At 39.1% G+C, this 16,892-nt stretch overlaps 1 protein-coding gene across 6 annotated transcripts in view; it reads left to right on the top strand.

Moving 5' to 3' along the window:
* Positions 1–1,799: 1,799 nt before the first annotated feature.
* The window catches only part of SNAP25 (synaptosome associated protein 25), a gene marked incomplete at its 5' end in the record, with an annotated part of 29,033 nt that continues 13,940 nt past the window's right edge, over positions 1,800–16,892 (top strand). For 5 of the 6 annotated variants that reach the window (XM_079783328.1, XM_079783327.1, XM_079783326.1 and 2 more), the window contains 3 exons: positions 1,800–1,871; positions 3,628–3,669; positions 10,449–10,497. In XM_079783328.1, the coding sequence (XP_079639454.1) occupies positions 1,800–1,871; positions 3,628–3,669; positions 10,449–10,497 (163 nt within the window). The remainder of the gene's footprint in view (positions 1,872–3,627; positions 3,670–10,448; positions 10,498–16,892) is intronic. The other variant, XM_079783330.1, reaches the window with a different exon arrangement.

The following is a 16,892-nucleotide window of genomic DNA, read 5'->3' as shown; positions in this document are numbered from 1 at the left end:
GCATGACTTCCTGAGGGAGGCCTGCTGTGACCCATGGGTACCCATGGAATGTCCCCAAATATAATTAGCTTCACACTAAATAATCTAACTTCTGTATTTCACTCCCATCTTCCCAATTAGACTATAGTTCTGTGACAGCAGTGAAATGCCTGTCTCATTCATCACCATATTTTTAGTGCCTAACACTGACCTGGCTGGCATATTATAGACACACAATATATATTTGAGAAGGAAGTGCAGAAGAAAGGATGGAAGGTTAAGGAAAGTAGGAATGGAAGGAGGTAGCCTGGTTGGCTCTGGAGGTAGCTCAGTCAGGCTACCTGTAATTTGTACCATAGAGAATTTCAAAAGAGTGACTAATAAATGGGCTGGTCACATTTCAGGGCCAAAAAGCCATCCCTCTTTGGAAAAAAATAGTTGCACGTATCCATATAATCCCTCTGGGAAATCTCTGACAGAAATTGAAGAAGACTAAAGATTTTCTGTCTTTTGCTTCAAAATGCCTCTACATACAATGGAATACTACTCAGCAACAAAAAAGAATGAACTGTTAATACATGCTACAACATGAATGAATCTCAAAATAATTATGCTAAGTGAAAGAAATGAGACAAAAATAGTGCATACTGTATTACTCCATTTATATAAAATTTTAGGAAATGCAAACTAACTTTTAGTGACAGAAGCATATACGTAGTTATTTCAGCCTGGGATAAGGTAGTTGGGGGTGATAGATATGTTCATTTTCTTAATTGTAGTAATGATTCACACACACACACACACACAAACACACAAATATATATACTAGAGGTCCAGTGCATGAAAATTTATGCACAGGGGGTGGGGGGGTGGGGGGGGAGGTCCCTCAGCCTGGCCTGCCCCCTCTCACAGTCTGAGAGCACTCAGGGGCGGGAGGCGACCTGGCGATCAGGGGAAGGCGACGCCCCCATCACACCTCTGCTGTTGCCACTGCCGGCAGCGCAAGCCTCGGCTGGCCCTGGTTACCTGAGCCTTGGGAAGCCCTGGGAGACTGGGCAGTTGCTATCTGAGGCTTATTTGTGCCTCGGGCTGGCCCTGGGCAGCTGGGGGGCTGAGGGGACTCTGGAGGCAGACGAATGGAGCAGCCGGACCCACCTGGGGGCAGGCCTGGCAGTGCAGCATTCCTCTTGCCCCGGCGGGGCTAAGGGGACTGGGCACCGCCATCTTTGAGGGTGTGGCAGTCAATTAGCATATTTCCTCCTTATTGGCTGTGAGTGCCACCATCTTTGTGAGGGCATGATGGTTAATTAGCATATTCCCTCTTTATTAGATAGGATATACATACGTATGTGTATATGTCAAAACTTCTCAAATTATACACTTGAAATATGTGGAATTTATTGTATGCCAATTAAACTTCAATAAAACTGTTAAAAATAAAAATAAATAGATGTGAGGTTAAAAGTATACTAACCCAGAACCACTTCCCTCCATCCCATCATTCCTAACTCTTGGGTGGTCTGTGTCTCAAAATATACTTGTAAGTAGACAGGTATCTACCTCCATGGTAAAGCTGGCAAGTATTCATTCATGGCTTCTTTTGGAAAAGCTGCATAATTCTCTTGACCCCTGTTTGAATATGGCTTCCAGCTCAGAGGATGACTGAGTCAAGGAGACAGAGTGTGGGCCATTTATATCTTCTATTTGTGCACATACACATATAAGCTCTCACATGTTGAAATCTGCTTTTTCCCAGGTTGGGTGGCCAAACCCATCACTGACACCCCGTCCCAGGCGCCCAGCCACCCCTCACCACTACCATGGCCGAAGACGCTGACATGCGCAATGAGCTGGAGGAGATGCAGCGAAGGGCCGACCAGCTGGCTGATGAGGTGAGGGATGGAGAATGAGAAGGGAGTTAAAGAGAGGAACGGGGTAGTTTGTCTTATTCGAGTTCAGGTGGGAAAGGGGTTTATTCTGATATCTCAATTAAAATAAACACACACACACCACTAGTCTGCTGGAGCAGGCTCAATTCTGAGAGCTGATTGGTACATTTTCTGGAACTTTGCAAGCTGGTATTAAAGTTGAATTGTATAAATTGACAACTAAATAAATTATATTAAAATCAGAGGTAATACTCAAAACTCATCACTTCTTAATCATTTTACTATTTTTACTACTATCTATGCTTTCAAAGTTCTTGACATGTTTGGGGTCTGTACATGTTTGAGGTGCATTACTACAAATCTTTGCCAAGTTCACCATCAGCGACACCATGATGTACTTAGAAATCAGACAGGTGAAAGTATTTTTACTGTGGGAATCTGCAAACACTACAAATCAGAGGTGGATTTATTGTTTTGTTGATTATCTAGATTTAAGAGAGGGGAGAAAATCTTAATAATGCAGATTAAACTTAAAAGTGTGCACATGTGCAACTATTACACTATGAATAGCACGAAAGATTGAAAAAACCTTCTAGTATTTAAACGCTATGATTCTCTTCAGCAAAGAACTCTCTTGCATCATTGATAAATGAGTAAAGTTCCAAGGTATGTCTTTATTGCTTCACTTTCCTCTTACTCATTAACATAAATGAAAATATCAACCAGCGTTCATGCCAGAACCAACTTGCTCTACCTGTACTTAGTTATGGGCACAGAGCTTAGCACAAATCCACAAAAGCTTTCTGTAGAATCAATTGGTTATATGGAATTTATAATAAAGGGTATTGTGTATTTTATTATTATTTATAAATTTTGTGCTATTCATCCTTTATAAGCTTAAATCACATATATTCATATATTTTTTTCTGGAAAGCCAGATGTGAAACATTTGCTAGCATGCACTGCTTACAGCCATTCTATTTTGAATAGCAGGCTACTCACAGCTCTTCCAGGGAACTTAACATTCTTCGTTTCTGCAGAATCTTGTCCAAAATAAGTTTGTCACTTAAAAGCACAGCTTTGAGAAATCACACTGGCTGTTAGATTCTAGTAGTCTGAAAGGAACTGAGAAAAAAGTGACGACACTGTGCCTGAGGGACCAGACTTCCCATCTCATTTTTTCTTATCTGAGGATGAAGATGATTATTATAGCTGCCTCCTATGGGCTGGTTATTTCAAACATGCTTGATTTTTTTTTTCACCCTAAGGCAACAGTTTAATTTGTATTGATAAGAACTTCCAATTGTGTTCCTAGGGGCTTTATAAAAAATAAAAATAAATAAAAAAAACACCTCAATGTTAGATTCATCTCAATTCATGAAAAATTATGTTTGTGCTTAAAATTCAATATTCCCATTCCAGGGTGGTCAAGTTAGTCCTCTGAGTAGTTGAGATCACTTTTCATGCAGCCTGCACATGAAAAATTATATTTTCCAGATTACTTTGTCTGATATCAAGATCAGCTTCATATGGTTTTGATTGTATGAAGATCAGCTGCACTGTAATTGCTTTAGGGAATCTTATGTAGAAAGCCTGATAGGAAAGAGGTTGAAAATGGGAAGACCTTTTGTGTTTCAGTTACAAATATAAAAGAATATGTAATAGTAACCCTTTGTGTTTCTCAAGGGAAGAATGTAATTCTGATTTTCCAAGACCTCTGGATCCTGCACTTATTATATATATATTTTTTTTGTCTTAGTCACTCGAAAGCACCCGTCGTATGCTGCAACTGGTTGAAGAGGTAAGGAGTGACCATATTGTATGATAAACTGATCCCACCGGCTAACATATTCTTTCCCTGACCCTCCTGCCTTTCCCTGGGCTGATTGATTCTGGTGTTCATGGGGCCTACCAGGAAGCCATATAGTGAGGGAGATGCTATATTGAAGTTGCAGGTAGTCATCAAAGTACCACCTCCCGGCCCAGACGACGTTTACAATCTGAGAAGCAGAGATGGACAGTATTTTTGAGTAAATGCTCCCAATTAAAACAAATCAGAGTGACTTTTAATATACAAAGAAATGATCTACATCAAAAACTATTTGTAATGATTTTGATGCCTTTAAGTTGCATCTAATCTTGACATCCTCTTCTTCTGTCTTCAGCCACATGTGAGACTTTTAAAAATATGTGCCCCTTTACATATAACATTTTCAGAAACTTTTATGTTTGGACTCAGGCACTAAAATGCATGATATAAGAGGGGGAAAATAAAATAAAATTCATGAAATAAAAGGATAATTCTTTAATAAGGGGGAAATATTAAGACCAGTAATGTAAATAGAGAAGCTTTTTTATATTCCTGACTCTGGATTAAACATCCATTTGGGAGGCATGGTTAATGAATTCCCCAAAACTATTTTTAAATGGGTAAAATAGGTCAGATAGCAATTATGGAATCAAAAGGCCATTTGCAATAAAACTCACTGATTCCAATTTGGGAGAGCAGCAGTCAACCAGGAAGAATAAAAGGATTAATTGAACATGTCCTTTGGGAGAGATGAAATGGAAAAAGAATAGGTTGGGTTATATTTATTTAAATAAATAAAATAAGCCTAATAGTTTTTATTCAGTAAGATGCTGCTTTAGCTATAGTTTGAAACTCATAATCAATGTGTAAATTCATGTGTGGTTATCATTTTTAGAGATCTTGGAGGTTCTGTAGCAGAAGAATTAAATGAGCCAACTCTCCTGATGCCACTGTAAATTGCTTATCCAATGACATGAAAGGGGGAAAAAAAGATAAATTTTCCCAGGCTAATAGGAAGGGTAACTGCCTTTCACCCCAAAGGAGCCAACATCTTCCCTTATTTCTTCAGCTTTAGCTAGGAATGAAATATAATGGTTAGATGTGAATTGCCACAGGAGGAGCAGGGAGAGGTGATAACTAGGAGCTCCTTGGGAAGGGCAGGGAGGTGGATTTAATAAAGTCTGTTATCACCAGAAAATGACAAATAGAGCCTGCAATGTAGCACAAATTGGCACCCACAGGGAGGCAGGCCCTTAAGGGGTCCTCATCAGCATAGGAAAGCAGCCTTTGCTCTCTAAACGAAGAGAAATTGTTGTTTGCTCTATCCTGGGAACACCATTCATGCAGAAATACTTGAAGACCAAGGAGGAGGCAGATAACCTACATCCAGGAGTGCTGGAGAGGCTTTCAGAGTAGACTGACTGTTCCTCAATCTGAGAGCAAGCAAAAGGACAAACCTTAGTAAGGTTTTCTGTGTGACCTCTGACATTGACCAGGAGGGAGCCCAGAGGTCTGCTGACATGATTATCCTGATACGTCTTTATCACCTTCAACCACAAACTCTAAGCTCATTTTTTAAAGTTTTACTTACATGCGTGCACAATGAAGTCAATCTCTAAAGTAGCAGAACTACCTCCAATTTGCTTACCTGTGCAATGTCAAGACACTTCCCAAAACATGAAATGTGCGGGAGCAAATGCATCAAAATGCACCACTTTGAACCGGCCCCTCACCCAGCAGAGTGTTTGGGCCACAGACACCTTGTTTGTGTCTTAAATCACAGACAGTATCCACTGGTTTTCAAAAAGGAGTGTCTGCTCCGATTTATTCTGGGGGAAAGGAATCTTAAAAGCTCTATTGGTTGATGTAAGGTTCTCAGATCATACCTCTTTGTTTCTCCTAAAGTGTTTCGTGATCAGGCATGAAGTTATTCTTTAGAACAAGGAGCAAAACTGATGGAAGCTCTCTCCCTCCTCTAATGAACGAGAGGAGGCTCTTAGCCTTTCCATCCTTGGAAAATGATGAGCAAGCCATGATTAGAGTAGACTGGCTTGTTCTTACTTCCTCCTGGGTTATTGTATATGTATGGTCAAACACCTCTTATGTCTAGGGCATTGGCTATTCAGATGATTTTCTGCTTTTCAATCAAAAAGGAAATCCTCTTTAAAGAGAACCAGCATTAAATATTCATCAAGGGCAGAAATGATTTGGAAAACCTGAGCATTAAAATACCAGGATCTTGCCCACGATCCCAAAATGCATCAATGCTATCTCATTTGAATTGAGCAGGATTCCTATTGAGATTCAGTCTCAAAGACAGGAAAGGTTACTAAGCTCATGATGTCTCCATAAGGCAAACAATATCACTTGCTGTGGAATGTCCGACCTACAGACGGTAGGGTGTAACAGAGTTGTGTGGTAGCGGCTTGATTTTTAGTAGAAGCCACAAGCCACATTAGCATTAAGGATGATGTAAAGTCACACAGAGGTCAGTGGGGAAAGTTCAGAAGAGCTGAATGCCATACACAAGTAAAAAGGTTAGAAATGATAGAGCACTGGTTCCCTCCGGAAGGTACTGTCTCTTTTGATGGATGCATTTCAGCAAATATGTATGGAATGTCTATCCCTGGGGTTGAGTGAGAAGATAAAAATTTAGATCATGCAGGAAAACAGCTATACCAAGAGCTCTTCAAATTCAAGGTCATACCTGCCTTAAGAGCACAGAGAGGCAACGATTACTTCTAGTAGGAGAGTCATGAATGTATCCTAAAGGAGGGAATATTTGGTTCCAGACAAAAATATTAACTCTGCTAACACTAAAAGCAGTCTACACATGAATACCTTGGGCTATGAAAACTCAGCCTGGGAAAAGCCACACTGCTTTAAGGCAGGCTGGTTCAAAAGCCTGGAGTGGTGCCTCAGGGCTTCCCAACATTTCAGGCCTGTTTTAGCATTTTTTTTTAATACCAATTTATATTTTGAGTCACTTTGGGCACAAGAGAGAATAAGCATTCCAAAGCGATGGCTGTGTTAGGGCATACTTTCTGCTAAGGTGGAAAATTCAGGCTGGGCAGCTGTGCCCAGTCAGGCAGATGTGGGTCTTTGGGAATTCTGGCAGTTAGAGTGCCTGGCCTCTGTTAGTTTCAGCTCACATGTATTGGATTTGGGGGAAAGCATCTCAGAGTGGCAAAGGAAAGACTTTTAAATGTTCCACAAACATGATTTTAGTTCATCTGCAAAAAAAAAAGGAAAAAAATAGAGGGGGGAAAGAAATGAAAAAAAAAAAAATCCCTCACATCTCAAACTGCCCTGCTTTTGACAATTACCCCAGCAACTTCAAATAGAAACCAAGAATTGAGCTAAGACAAAAATAGAATCACCTCCTCTCATTCTTAGCTATTAATACATAATAATCTCTCAGGAAGAGGAGAAAATAATATTCTGCCTCCCCTGAGATAATGCCCCCAGGCCTGCCCTTCTCTCTTGCAAAGAACAATTCAGTCATTTTGATAAAAGCTGTCAGCAAAACAGTGAAACCAAATATACACGCTAATATTTATTGAGAACCTACTATGTGCCAGGTACTGTGCTGAAAGCTGTCATCATTAAGCATTATTATCTCACTCAATCCTTGTAGCCACTTTTCACGACTACAGTTGACCCTTGAACAATGCCGGGGTTAGAGGCACCCACCTCCTGTGCTATCAATAATCTGAGTAAATGACAGCATGTTGATTTCCATTTTACCAAGGAAGAAATGGAAGTACACACTGCTTAAGTAATTTGCATGAGACACAAGTGCAAATGGCAGAGATGAAATTAAAGTTCAGGTCTACCTGATTCCAGAGTGAGCGTGAAATATTATGCACAGCACCTAACTTCCTGTTCACATACTATATTTACTTCTTTTCTTTGAGAATCACACACACACACACACACACACACACACACACACACACACACATACACACACAAGGATCTAAGAAAACAAAAATAAAAGCAACTCATTCTAAACTGATTGAGAGTCTTTATAAATGAAGTCTTTTATCTTAATGTATTCCTTTTTGAACCATAGTCTCCCATGGAGTTGAATTTGTAGAAGCCTTTTACAATCCATAGCTCATTTTATCCTCCTAAGTACTCTGGGAAGTGAAAGAGCTATTGCTAGTACCATCAGAAGCTGGGAAAGCTGAGAAACAGAATAGGTGACTCTAGAAACAAAATTTCAAAGATCAGTCTAGATTCAGAGTTACTGACTCCCAGATCCCCGCTCCTCCCATCTGACCAGATTGTCTCTCACTATGAAGCACAATTGAGAAGCCATGCATTTGTCTACCTACCTCTTATCCTTAGTGCCTGGAGCAGAATGGAGGCTCAATAAATACTGAGTGAGTGAGTGAGTGAGTGAGTGAGTGAGTGAGTGAGTGAGTGAGTGAGTGAATGAGCAAGGGAGTGAATGAACCAACCTACTAACCACCCAATCTTATATGGCATCTCTACCCTTATCTTAAAGATGGGAAACATCCCAAAAGGCCAGGTGACTCTCTCAGTCTCATAACTAGTTGCTGGCTGAGTAAGAGCACAACCCAGCATTCCTGACTCCCTGGTCCATGTTCACCGCTTCTGTTCTCCCAAATTGGGGTCAACTTTTGCCCCATCAGATTAGTTCTGTGAATTATTCCAGTGTTGAAACATCTAGTACCAAACAGAGCAAATGTGAAATTATATTTGCAGAGCTCCATATAAAATAAAGGGTATAATAACATATCAAAAAAGTATAAACAGATGAGAACTGGTCAAACTGAAATCACTAACGTATTTCCCACCCACTGGCCCCAATAGAATGGAACCAAGATCTTATGCACAGCCTTGAGTTGATGCTCTGAGATGCCTCTTCAGCTCACCAGAACTTGCACTGTCACATCCATATGCCTGAATAAGCCATCTGCTTTTTAAAATTTCTTATCATACACAATGGCTAACATTTGCAGGAAAAGGCACAGAAATCATTCAAATACAGGCTAGTATAGATGAATGTCCATTCACAACACATTTAAGAAAGATATTTTGAAATGTCTTCTGGGGTCTGGAATCCTGCTGCTCAATGTGTCCTCGCACCAGCAGATGTACAGGTGAGCTTGTTAGAAATGCAAAAATCTCAGGCTTTCCCCAGTCCTACTGAATCAGGATCCACATTTTAATAAGGTATTTCCTAAACAGGGACTCATGTGCACATTTAAGTGTGAGAAGTAGTGGTCTAGAAGCTTCTGATGCTAGTGGGTAATAATGTTATTTTTAGGTTGCCTAGATATCCTGCTCTAGATGCATTTTCTGAAGGTATTTATTTTATAAACACTAAGGTGATGCTAAATATAGACCAGGCACGATGCTATCACATGCCACATATTAACTCATTCAATTCCCACAACAACTCAATGACGTACTAACTATTATTATATATGACAAAGGAGAGAACTAAGGCACAGAGCAATTAAGACATTTGCCTGAGGTTTCACAGCTAAGAAGTGAAATTAGCAGGATTCCAGGGCAGAGTCTGGCTCTAGAATCTGTGCTGATCATGACTCCTGAAGTCCCCCTGAGCCGTCACTCTCCAGACTGCGTCCTGATTTCACAACTGAAGCCTGTCCAACTATGTTTAAAAACAAGGCAGGCTTCGGTGCCTGGGAGAGTTAGCTGGACCCATTCTCGGAAATGGGCAATTATAAAAGCTCACAAAAATCACTTTTAGTGTTTAATTTAATTTTTGGAAGCACTATTAGAATTGAATTGTTAAAATACTATTTTAAAAAATCCTCTGTTGACCTCCACTAACATCTCTCTCTTTCTTTTTTAAAATAAGTCAGTAGAAAATAAACAGGGCTATGAGAGATGGCTTTTTTTAGATTATATTCTAGGAGACACAGGAGCTTTCCATGAAAAAAACAACAACAATTCATTCAGACTGTAAGCAATGCCATTTTATACTTATTAACAGTTACCCAGTGGAACGGAAGGTCTTTACTTCCATTGAGAGCTGTAATAAAGAACGGCAAGAAAGCTAATGAATGAATTATTTTCTTATACTGCATTACTGTGCAGAATTGTGTTTCAGAATAAAGAAATTTGGGTTTCACCTGAAATAAGAAATAGATTATTCTGAAATTCTTATTTTATGAGAATGACTTTTATTTCTCATCTGCCAATCCTTTTCTAAATCTCACAGAAGAGTGAGTTTCCTTCTGAGCTGTGTTTCTCATCCTCTGTGAAGCAATCTTTTCCTTTGGTAAATCTAAAAATCTTGCCCCCGAGATTCTTACACATCTTCCCCATGTGACATTCCCCTTTACCCTACCCAATTTGCTGATGGAGACTCTCTGATACATCAGGCCAGAGAAGATTTAGTGTAGAAGATTTTGTAAGATTAGCTTTCTGTGGTTGGTGTTATGAAAACTGCAGGTGTTTTTATTTCCCAATATAAAATCCCAGTATATTATTAAGTATGTGTATTCCAATTTTGTGCCAAGCCCTGTCTACTGAGCTATATGCCCCTCTTCTACCCTGAGAATCCCTGATAGAGTAAGTCCATAAGTAACCCATTCCTCTGAGTCCCTCCTGAGCCCCTAATGCTCTTGCCATATTTCCTCCCTCTTTTTCTTGGGACCTTCTTCATTTTCCATTTCTAATAGAGCTAATTATCCCCTTTACTGATTTATCTTTCTCTCTTTTCTCTCTAACTCTTTTTCAACCTTGCTACCATTATTGGAATATAGAGTAAAGATGCTGGTATCAGGACTTTGGTTATGTTGGATGAACAAGGAGGTAAGTTGAGATTTCTTCAGTAAGAACAATTTCTCGTCTGAATAAAGTGCATTAAAAAAAATTGCGCAGACACAGGTGGTCATTTTCACACATGTTAAACACATAGATGAGTATGAAGATTCTAGCGTTATCATCTTGCCTTTCTTTTCTGTTGAAAAGATTGTAAAGGTAAATGTATGGAAATATTGAGGCCTTCTTGATTAAATGAATAGCACTACTCTCCCGGTTATATATGGTAGGGAAACAGATTTTTAAAGGCAAAAATTATTTGTGTGGTTGATTTTTTAAATGATAGTATTTTGGACAGTGTGATAATTTTCTTATCCCCCTTATTCCCAATCTTTCCGATAAGTTTGATTTTCTTCTAATTATTCATGATATATATATTACGCCGTCCATTTCCTTTGACCATCCTAATTCAGTAGCTGGCAGGTTTCTTTTTGTGTGTTTTTTTTAAAAATATATTTTATTGATTTTTTACAGAGAGGAAGGGGATGTGCCTGCAACCAAGGTACATGTCCTTGACCGGAATCGAACCTGGGACCTTTCAGTCCGCAGGCTGACGTTCTATCCACTGAGCCAAACCGGTTTAAGCAGTAGCTGGCAGTTTTGATTTTCAAATCATTATGGGGATGCTTTAAATAACTGGGAGGATCGTAGGAAAATGGAAAATTGAACAAATTGAAATATTAGATCTGTTTTTAAAATTATGGGGATTCTAGAAACAATGAAAATCAGAGGGCCAACATTTTAGTATAGCATCTCTAAGGTGGAATGAAGAAGGATAATACCAAACTTTTTCTTTGTCTCAATATGGGTAGTTATATGGTGATGATTTGTTTCATGTTAGCCACAGGTTAGTTACCTGATTTCATTTTTAAGAAAATTTTTATCTTTATTCATATTTTATGAAAGCATTAGAAAATTCTTCAGAATCACAAAAATGTTTTATAGTGTCAAAGATAAAAATATAAAGCTCACAACATTTATTCACAAGTGTGTTTATGAAGATCATAAGTAAACTTGTAAGTAAGTTGTTAAGAATGTTTTATATTTTTATCTTTGTTTATGGGGTACCATAAACAAACTCTAAGCATAAAGCTCAAGCTGGGAAAAACTTTGCCATGCTGGTAAGAGACATAAAGCATTTTTCTAAAATCAGAGAGCCTTTGCATATCATCAATGAAAAGAGCAAAAACTAAACTAAAAATAGATGTAAATTATAAACCATCAGTTTACAAATAGACATATGAAACCATGCTTCATGCAACAGCAACAATGAGGTACCATTCTGTAGCAGACTGACACAAATATTTAAAATTTATAATGACCAATGCTGTGAATATATTGAAAAACAGAAATTCTCATTCTACAGATAGGCACTACAGACTAATAACAAATGTTTGAAGAGTAATTTGATAATATCTTCAAATTTTGAAGTGCACCCATCTTTCACCAAAGCATTCCACTCAGCATTGTACACTACAGATGTACATTGACAATTATATAAAGAAAAATGTAGCCCTGACGGGTTTGGCTCTGAATAGAGCGGCGGCCTGTGGACAGAAGGGTCCCAGGTTTGATTCCAGTCAAGGGCATGTACCTTGGTTGCAGGCACATCTCCAGTAGGGGTTGTGCAGGAGGCAGCTGATCAATGTTTCTCTCTCATCGATGTTTCTGACTCTCTTTCCCTCTCCCTTCCTCTCTATAAAAAATCAATAAAATATATTTTAAAAAAAGAAAAATGTACATGCCTTACCTTTCATCGTATAAAACTGGAAACATCCCAACTCTCTGTCAGTGGGGAGACCAACCAAATGAATTATGGTATGGCCATAAAAAATATATATTCTGCAATCATTAATTACAGGGCAGGTGGGCAGGCAGGGACTGAGAAAAAGTCTGTCTTTGGGGTCCTCTGGGAAGCTGGGTCAAGGAAAGAGGGAGGAAGAGAAGGCAGGGAAAGCCTTCTGACTATGATGTGGATCTGACATAAGAGAAGAGAAGGGAAGAATCAGGATTGGGTAGGTAGGGTCTCAAATGCAGTTCTGCTCTGAGAACATCTCAGCCAGGTGGGTGTGAAGCCCAGGAGCAAAGACTACCCAGAGAACAGCCTCATGTTGGGCAGGAATGCCCCTGCTCTAGTAAACCCACTGTGCTCAGTCATTGGCAAGAAGCATCCTGGGAAGAGCATGGCTCCATGTAAATGCGGTGGCAGATTCCAAAGGTGCAGCAGCTGGAGGTGTCAGCTAATTATACTCCTCCCGGCAGGGTCCCTCCTGAAGGGACATCTGAGGGGCACACCCTCATGGCTGTCATGTAAGGACTTACGTTCTATATTATTTACTTGTATTCAAGTGTTTCAATAAATATGCACCAATCAATCCATAAAAATCAAGAAAAAAGTTTTTTGAAAATCAACCCCAATGCTTCCCTCCCCCAATTTTAATATACAAATTGTCAAAATATACATATGCAAATAAAGGAGTCTAATGGAATTGTATTTTGAGGAAATTACAGTGGTTGTGGCAGTCTTCAGAACTCACCCAATGAATTTGGTGTAATTGTAAGATTTACTGGCTTGATCTCTGTAACAGTGGTCCAGACTTTGAAACTTGGGATGCATCAAAACACTGTTTGTTTGTTTTTAAATTAAGCAGCAGATGCCCATATAGAAGAATGGTACCTCATTTCCAGAGCTAAGGTGATACATATACATTCAAGTAATTAGCAGTTCCACCTTATTAACTCTATAGTTAATAATTTGTATGTGAGGGGATGGGAAAGGGAGCATTGCAATTGGAGGAAAGGTTGGGCAAAAGTGTAGGAAAATTTCTCTTATCCCCCCTAACTATAAAGCACTGACATAAAAACATGGAAAATAATATATACAAATCTGGTATCAACAAGAGAGAAAGGTAATAGCATGCTTACTTGAGTTGCAAAGATCATTGTACTTTGATGAAAAAAATATAGAGAAAAACATTGCCGAAATTGTCATACAAATGCAAAAATATATTATTCTTAGCAAATGATTCCCAGAAACATCTAAATATTACTCTCTAAGAAGTAACACAGAATAGCAGATTTTCCCCATGAAATAGTTAATGTTCTCAGCTAAGACATTTTAAATGTGGCTACATCATAGTAACTGCTGAATTCCTCAGTTAAATGTTCACACATTCTATTTATACTATCATAGGAGATGAGCACCTTTTAAAATGACAAATGAGCATAAGTCAACAACTATCTTCACTGCCATCATAAACGCATTTTCGTTCTGCATACGCTGTGTTTAGTTGTTTAGATCAGTAACTGCTTTAACATTTCTCTCCAGTGATGCTCTAGTACTTCTGCCTGTGCCTGAACACCAAAGGTGTTGGCCATTTCAATCCTGCAGGTGCACAGGAGTCTCTGGAAACAGCCATCCTTCTGAAGAACCGTTCCAGGTTGTCCAGCTAAATGGTTGCACTCAGAAATTCCTTACTGGATTCTTGTTTTATACCCAGGTCTCAGGAGACACCAAGGAGCATGACAGATGGCCCTGGAAATGTACTGAGTCCTGGGACTTTTCTTTTCTCCAAGAGAAATTCCCATGGAACAACCTTAACACTAATGTGGGATGACTTAACCTTTCACCTCCTTATCTCTTGTTCCTTTTGTTGGCCTTTGCTGGGTTGTATGTTTGTTTCGATGCTGAAGCTGCAGCTCTTGGGGGAATCCCATGGAGTCAACTCTAAACAGTAAAATTATTAACCCCTGCCTGGAAGAGTAAAGGCAAAGTCAAGCCTCGTTCAGAGCACTTGCTGACTTTCTGCAAAGGTGTATGACACGACAAGGTAGCATTTGTGAGAACATCCCTCTTGCTAAAGTCCACTCGCAAATATGTAATGAATGACTAAAGCTGCAGCTGTCCAATGTGGCAGCCACATGTGGTTATTTAAATTTATTTAAATGGTTTCCAAATGCTCATCAATGCAAAATGAAAATCATACAGGCAGCATCTCTCTTCTAACTGGATATACTCATGAAGGCTTGCATACTGGCCAATAGCATTGATAGTTTGCTATTCTTCCACTATTTCTTGTCAGGTTGAGAATTCTAGAGGCCCCATGATGCCTTACTTAAGTAAGATGAGTAGAATAGATGTCTAAACTTGGATCCCTGCGTATCCTGCCATCAGTGGATCTATCACAAATAACCAGTCATCCAAACATGACAGAAGAAAGTTCAAGTTCTTGCCCCAACAAGTGTTATCTAAGTGTTATCTCCTGGAATACATCTTCTGACCCAAAATGTTATTCTCCTCCCCAGCTCCAAGAATAAAGAGCAACAAGCCAGAAAGCAAACTTAGAGAGGGAAGGAGCAGTCAGCCCTGGACAATGCATTGCACCAGCCTCTGAGATGCTGCTGTGCCCGTCAGAATGGAATGAGGATATCAGTTATTTCCAAGCATTTCCCGAGAAATGCCTTCATAGAAAGTATCGGTGTGTTATGAAGTCACAATATGCCTAACATATCCACAAATATAACTCAGTACACCCTAAAAATTAATATTAGAATTATCTGTGAGAAAACGGTTCCACAATATTTTTTTAAATTAAGCATTTGACTTAACAATTGTATATAAAGATATACTTAACTAACATATCTAGTTATAAAATAGTTTTCTGAATCAACTTTTCTAAAAGCGCTTCAGAATCCTCTCTTAACGATGACCTTGCCGAGCAAGCCAGCAGCCATGGCAGAACCCAGCTCTCAGAATATGGATTTGGACTCACTGGTTTTATCTTTTAATTGGAATTATTTACTTCAGAAGCCCAATGCTGGTGGACTGATTTTTCTGTTATCTCCCAACCCCTGAAGGCACAATGAGTGGGGTTCCTGAAATAGAGTCAGAGAGTTAATATTTTGATCAAGAGCAAATACAAATCTGTATGTACGTCAGCTGTCATTGAGTCCAACAGGCTTTTTTCCCTCTGAGCCCAGACTCTCCAATCTCATCTCAACCCAGCATACCAGGAAGCCATTAGCAAGTACCCCATTGGGATTTGGTCCCCCAATTTTGTCTGAACTTAACATGGCATTTCTTTTGATGATGTTGATTGGTTCCCCCTCATCAATCTCTTCATTTATTAATTTGATCTACAAACTAATTTATTGCATTGTTAAAAGGAAATTGGAATGAAGTCTTTTAAAAAGTACAAAATCTTCTGGGATGTAAAGAATTGCTTTTATATATATTTTTTTTGGCCTTTTTTTCAGGATTTTCTTAAAGACCTTCTTACTATACCTGTATTTATTCAGCAAAAGGTCACTAGTACTACACTGTTATTCCTCTAGCTATTCAATGCTAGATAACATTGAAATTTTGTTTTTATTGGTCATGTGAAAAGCATAGCAGAAACAGTACATTCCTAATAATCTGAATTTTGTTCTTCAACCTCACAAAAGAGAAAACAGCAGGCTCTTATTTTTCAAATGGACAGTCTCCCCAGTTTGGGTCACTAATGAACCTTTGTTTTTCAGAATGATAATCCCACTGTACCATTTAATGTGAAATTGTTTTTAAGTGAGTATTTATGCCCATAGACCAGAAATGTATTTATCAGTTTAATCCTAAATCTGCCCTTATTCCCGGAAGCATAGGCATGCATGCATGCAAGTATAGATGAAAAGAGGAAAGGACGGATAATTAGGTTTTGTAATTGGACAACCAATTGCTGCCTTCCTGTAATGGTCTTAAAAGCTGTTTTAAAAATCCTTTCATTGAATTTGTAGTTGACTCAATTTGGTGACACAATTTTTGAAAAATTAATCAAGTTCGTGTATGTAACTCTGGCAACCTAGAAGTACAATTCGCTTCCATGACTATTGATCTATGTCTCTCATACACCAAGGTCAGCTTTGCTGGCAGCGATGACTCAGGACTGTTCTGTGTTCCCATCCATCACTCCTCCAAAGACTCATGTACTCATTTTCCCTGCTTTCTGCCAGCAATTGGGATCTAGCATGTCCCCCATGGTAGAGAATGGGAGATCAGGGGGCAGAGATGTGAAATGCCTTCCAAAGCCTTAATAGCAAGTAAGTCATAGGATGAGAGGATGAATTGAAATGTCCCAGTACTTGTAACATTGTGTGCTGATGGTGCCATTTTTACATCTTCTGTGAAGTGCTATGAATTAAGTACTCAAAACTGAGAGCTGCCCATGTGCTGCCTTTGGCTAGATGACCACGCCTAAGGGAAGGGGAGGGGTGCGGGGGCAGAGAGGAAGATCTGGAAACCATTGCTAATTATCACTTTAGTTGTTATTTTCCCCAAAGAAAAAGATGGATAGATAGATTCTACCTCCTACCCTTACTTGGTTGAGGATCCTTAAAATCAAGATATAGAC

The sequence above is a fragment of the Cnephaeus nilssonii genome, assembly GCF_951640355.1.
Source record: "Cnephaeus nilssonii genome assembly, chromosome: 11".
Classification (NCBI taxonomy): domain Eukaryota; kingdom Metazoa; phylum Chordata; class Mammalia; order Chiroptera; family Vespertilionidae; genus Cnephaeus; species Cnephaeus nilssonii.
The sequence above is the reverse complement of the archived record's forward strand: the minus strand, read 5'-3'. Positions and strand labels throughout refer to the sequence as shown.